General features: G+C 40.1%; 1 protein-coding gene across 1 annotated transcript; it reads right to left on the minus strand.

Moving 5' to 3' along the window:
- Window positions 1-4,987: 4,987 nt before the first annotated feature.
- On the minus strand, window positions 4,988-5,710 carry LOC109925763 (RNA 5'-monophosphate methyltransferase). The gene has a single exon (XM_020525677.2). The coding sequence runs from the start codon at window positions 5,601-5,603 to the stop codon at window positions 5,073-5,075; it is 531 nt and encodes a 176-aa protein (XP_020381266.1). The 5' UTR covers window positions 5,604-5,710; the 3' UTR covers window positions 4,988-5,072.
- Between the last annotated feature and the right edge of the window lie 379 nt (window positions 5,711-6,089).

The raw sequence follows: 6,089 nt of genomic DNA on the forward strand, positions 1-6,089 counted from the left end.
CAGATGCTGCCAGACCTGCTGAGCTTTTCCAGCAACTTCTGTTTTTGTTCCAGATTTACAGCATCTGCAGTTCTTTTGGTTTTTATTCACCTCATCCTTACCAGTCTGGCCTGCAGATTGAAGCATTCACAGCAATCTTCAGCCAGAAGTGCTGAGTGGATGATCCATCTCAGCCTCTTCCAGTGGTCCCCAGCATTACAGATACCAGTCTTCAGCCAAATCGATTCACTCCACGTGATAGCAAGAAACGGTTAGAGACACTGGATACTGCAAAGACTATGGGGTCTGACAACATTCTCGCAATAGTGCTGAAGACTTGTACTCCAGAACTTGCCACTCCCCTAGCCAAGCTCTTCCAGTACAGTCATGACACTGGTATCTACCCAACAATGTAAAAATTGGCCAGGTATGGTCTGTACATAAAAAGCAGGACAAATCGACCCCAGCCAATTACCACACCATCAGTCTACTCTTAATCATCAGTAAAGTGATGGAAAGTGTCATCAACAGTGCTATCAAGCAGCATCTGCTCAGCAATAACCTGCTTATTGATGCCCAGTTTGGGTTCCACCAAGGCCACTCAGCTCCTGACCTCATTACAGCCTTGGTTCAAACAGAAACAAAAGAGCTGAATTCCAGAGGTGAAGTGAGAGTGGCAGCCCTTGACATCAAGGCTGCAATCAACCAAGTGTGGCATCAAGGAGCCCCAGCAAAACTGGAATCAATGAGTATCATTGTTAGGGGACAAACTCTCCACTGGTTGAAGTCATACCTGCCACATAGGAAGATGTTCGTGGTTGTTGTAGGTCAATCATCTCAGCTCCAGGATATCTCTGCAGGAGCTCCTCAGGATAGTGCCCTAAGCCCAATCATCTTCAGCTGCTTCATCGATGACTTTCCCTCTATCATAAGGTCAGAAGTGGGGATGTTTGCTGATGATTGCACAATGTTCAGCACTATTTACGACTCTTCGGATACTGAAGCAGTCCATGTTCAAATGCAACAAGATCTGAACAATATCCAGGCTTGGGCTCACAAGTGGCAGGTAACATTTGTGCCACACAAATGCCAGGCTATGACCATCACCAGCAAGAGACAATCTAACCATTGCTCCTTGACATTCAATGATGCTACATCACTGAATCCCCCACTATCAACATCCAGAGAGTTACATGGCTGAAAGATTACAGACTTGGGTACATCTAGTTGGGATGCTGTTTACCCAACATATTACGAGGCTTGCTTAAGGTGCAGGTAACTTTGTGTAATCTTCCATCCGTCCACTGAACTTACAAAAGCACCTTTCATAACTGCAGGATATTCCAAAATTCTTCACAGGCAAATAAATACATTTACCACAGTGTGTAGAGAAACATAGAAAACCATTTGTACACAGAATGGTTTCAGATTTCATTTGCTAGTCTGACTCCTGCCTTCTTCCTAAACCACACTACTCATAACTTCATCATCCTGGGTTTTGACTCCATATCCTTTCGTTACATAAGACCACTTAGTACCAGCTCTGCAATATCATCCATTTCTCCACTGCCTGATGTTATTTACTGCTGAAACCCTCAACCATACCATTGTTACCTCAAGACCTGACTGTTCCAATAATTTCCCAACCAGGCTCCCACCTTTCAACCTCAACTCATCCAAACCTCTGCTGTTTGTATCCCAATTTGCACTAAGCCCCTAATCACCCATTATTTCCTTGCTTGCTGAATAATATTGGCTCCCGGTCCACCAATACCTCAAATTTAAAATTCTCATCCCTATCTTCAAAGCCCTCCTGGCCTCTTCAATCCCTCAGTGACCTCCTCTAGCTCTATAACCTATCAAGAATGTTAAATTCTCTAAGACTGTCCTTTCAAACATCCAAGATATACTTTATCCCACCACTGACAGCCATACCTTCAGCTGACTAGGTCCCAAACTCTGGAACTCCCTCGCTAAACCAGCCTACTGCTCTTTCTTCTTTTCAGATGCTCCTTAAAATCTCTTTGATTGAACCTATGGTAATTTAATGTTGCTTTTGTAAAGCTTCATCCAATTAAGCATCTTAGAATGTTTTACTACATTGATGGTGTGATATAAATGGAAGTTCTTACCCCACAAATAGCAACAGGTAAACTGAATAGATAATGTGCTTCTATCTAACGTTGATTGGAGTAAAAACATTGCTCAGAACTTCTTTTGCTCAGAAGTTTTTGCCCATCTTTGACTGAACTTTAGTTTCCATCCAAAAAGGCAGATGGAGCCTTAGTTTATCATCTCATTCAAAAGACAGCATCTTCAGCAGTGCAGCACTCCTATAGGGCACAGCAGTGTCAACCTAGGCTTCTGTGCTCAACTGGTTCCAGTAAGACTTGAATCTATAATCTTCTGATTTAGAGAGGAGTGCCAATTATAGAGAGATGTACACTAAAGATCAAAAGATACAAAGGGATGGTTATCTTAGTTGGGATTGTTCAAGGGCCACAGATTATGGGTGAGAAATTTGGAGCCAGATCAAGAGGAGTTGGAACATTACTGTTTTGAAAGACTTTAATTATCTGCTCATTGGTTGGGATTGGGAGTAAAGGAAAAGAAAGTGTAATTTCTAAAATTTGTGGAGGATGATGCCTTCCTCAGGCATTGTGCCCACATGCTGACAAGAAATGTTGCGAGATTCAACCCCCACCAACAAGAAGTGTTGCTCACCTCTTGCCCCCAATCTCATCTTCAGCATAAATACTATTTTTTCCTAGCTATTATCAGTTGTGACGAAGAATCACCAGGTTGCAATGTTAACTGTTTGCTCTTCACAGATGCAGCCAGGCCTGCTGAGTTTTGCCAGCAATTTCGGTTTATGTTTCAGCTCTTCAGCATCCAAAGCTCTTTGTTTTATTTTAGTGCTGCTACAAGTAAAAAGAGTAAGGAAGCATGTAAGGAGTAGTTTATGATCCAAGTGGAAAGGGAACAAAATACAAAGGTTTGGAAAAGGCCAGATTTTATAAAGGAGAAGTAGGCTCACTGAGGGGAAGTGGAAAACAATAGTGACACTCAGGCTTGCAGATCAACAATGGAATATTCTTAAAATGGTTGGAAAGTTGCAGAATAAATATATTGTAAAAAAAGGGAGACGAATTTAGGTTTCAGAATGCCTTAGATAGGATAAAAATGAGGAAAGTAAGGTCTAGAAAGCAAAATGGAAAGGGATCAGAAAAAGAATCCCCAAATGTTCACCACATAATATTGCAGAAACATCAGTAATAAAAAAAAGAGAGCACGTTTGTGGAGGTTAAGCAAGAAATCAACAGTAATACTTTAAAATAACCTTGACTTCAGTGTTTACAAATAATAGTATGAGACAGGAGGCCAAGCCCAAACCAGTTAAAAGGGGAAATGCTAAATAAAAAAAATTTAGTTTGGCTGAAAGAGGATAAAAGTGCCAGGAATTATTGGGATAATGCCACGGGGACATAGAAGAGGAAATAGCTAAACCCATGGATATTATATTTCAGGGTTCTATGAAAAGTGAATGTGGGCAACAGGACCGGAGAATTGACCAATGTAGTATCTATTTTCCAAAGAAGCGCTAACCCAGATAATTCTAGACCAGCTAATATCCATGAAAGGGAAAATTTGGGAAGTAATATTTTTCCAATGGTTGAGGAGTCTGGAACCAAGGAACATAGTGAGATAAAATGTGTATTATATGTATTGATATCTAAACATCATTTTTGGAAGTTAGATTTTAAAGTAGAGTCAAGTTGATTTTTGGTCAGTTCTGACAGATTTTAAAAAAAAAAATCAAAGTAATTTAGAGAGTGACCTATGTACATCAGATCCCCTGTGGTGTTAATTGATAAAATGTTTATACTGTTGGGTTTATCACAAGAGCAAACAGAACAAAGCTAGCTTTGTTATTACTTCAGTCCAGAAAGTGGAATAGCAAAGGAATCAAGTTCTTTCCAGTTCAGTTCAGTTTAGGAGATCCAGGCACCTCAGCAGAAGTGATTTCTTTTCTGTGGCCCTTCTAAGCCAGGAGGGCTTGGATAGAGAGTTCAAGTTGTTAGAACTGAAAATGTTTAGGCCTCAGAATTGTGAACTGTTCATACCTGCAAACCAAGAAAGCAAAAAGTCCATGAAGAGAAACTGAAAGGAGTCAATCCAATAAATACTTTAAAGAGTTGACGTAGCAATTTAGTTTTTCTGGACTGAAGTCTCTGTAACGGATTAGGTTGTAAAACAGATTGATACTTTATGCTAAGAGCTTTTGAAATTGTCTGCCTTTAACTTTTGGTTTATTTTCTATTCTGAGTAATAAACTTGTATTCTGATGCTAAAGAACATCTGTAATACCACATGAATACATTTCAGTAACTACCCACCATGTCAACTAACTAAAAAATTAAATGTGACCTGTCAAACCAATTTTCAATGTGGATCTGATTTCTCCAGTATTACTGACAGCTGGAATGAAAACAATAGGCGTAAATCCCAAAATATAAAATTACATCTCATTTCTGTAATTCCAATCTACACTGCAGTGTCTCTCTCACATACAGAAGTGTTGGTCAGCAAAACAAAAGCAACACTGATGCAAGGAAGATAAACTTGTGAAGCTGATCAGGAGTTGGGCTGTGGGAAGTTAATTTTATGGGTTAATACAAGAAAAACATTGCAGTATGGCTGGACAGCACTCTCACTAAGCTGGAGCATGTGACACTTGAACCAGTGAAGGTGAAATAAATCAAGTTTTACAGAAATTCAGCAGGTTTCACATCATCTGCAGAGAAACAGAGTTAACGTTGAGTCCAATATGATTGTTGTGAACCAAGGAGTCTTGTTGGACTCAGAACATTAACTGCTTCTTTCACCACTGATGCCAGGACTGTTTTCTTTCCAGATTTCTGGCATGTGCACTTTGCATACCAGTGACAATTCTCAGCTTCATCAATAATAAATTCAGCCAGGACCATTAAAAACAGACTATTTAATGTAGCTTGATAAAAGATTTTAATTTTGATTGCAAAATAAAATGCTTTGTGACTAACTGATGACTACACTAGAAATATTTAGCTTATTCATTCTTGGCTCAAGGACCGTTTTTTAAAAAGCAATAAACTCCTGTCCCAGTTGGTGCTCCCAAAACACCGGACTAGTTCCATCTTGCAATCAGTTATCAGGAACTGCTGAATCTTCTGGGCCACGTCCCCTTTAATAGAGAGTGTGCTGAAGTGGTTAAATCTGCTTTTGCCCAGCTTGCGCAACCTACGGGCCGCAGCTCGGTAGCACTTCCAGGGTTGTGGTTCAATCAGTAAAGCCTTGCAAAGTCCTGATACACACAGGAGAAAATCCAGTAGCCCTTGGTCACCGTGATTGAGATGGATCCACATTGTCACAGACATACAAAAGCAAATATCAAAAGTAGTATGGTGGAATTTGTCCAAGTAAGGTTTTAATATAGCCTCGCGGGAAGCAGAGTCCATAACATCCAAAGTAACATATGAAATGGATTCAGGAAAGGAATTGGATTCAGTGGCTCTTCGAATCAGGTCAGCATCAATGTCACAACCAAGCAGCTTCAGGTCCAGTCTATCTGTGGAAATCCACATCAGGTTTTCCTTCAGATCATAGAGATGTTTGTAGATGGCAACGCTGAAATCCTGAGGAAGATATTTGGACAGAGTTTTTAAAAACTTACAGAACGTAAAGCAAGAACGTCCACAAAAGGACAAAATTTAAAACTGAGTTCATGGCTTATGAGCAAGTTGAATTTCAGTTACTTTCTTGGTGTCTCACATTACAAACAAGCACCGTTCACATAATAAAATGTTGCAAGGCACTTCACAGGGTAATATCAAACAATATTTGACGCTAACGCAAATGAAGAGATCATAAGACAGGTGACCAAAAAGTTGGTAAATGTCGCTGAAGATAGGCACCAATAATGGAGCAATTGAAATCAGAGGGGATGTGCAAGAGGTAAAAATAAAGAAGCATAGAGATCTTGGAAGGTTGCAGGGCCACACAAGGTTAAGGAGGGATTTGACAACTAAAACAGAAGATGGTGGCAAGGACCAAAGACAATGACTTCAGAG

The sequence above is a fragment of the Rhincodon typus genome, chromosome 41 (genome assembly GCF_021869965.1).
Source record: "Rhincodon typus isolate 14 chromosome 41, sRhiTyp1.1, whole genome shotgun sequence".
In the NCBI taxonomy this organism is placed as follows: Eukaryota; Metazoa; Chordata; class Chondrichthyes; order Orectolobiformes; family Rhincodontidae; genus Rhincodon; species Rhincodon typus.

Bases quoted from the DNA above. Each gene is read 5' to 3' on its own strand.
- LOC109925763 (XM_020525677.2), bottom strand. From the start codon at position 5,603: ATGTGGATTTCCACAGATAGACTGGACCTGAAGCTGCTTGGTTGTGAC.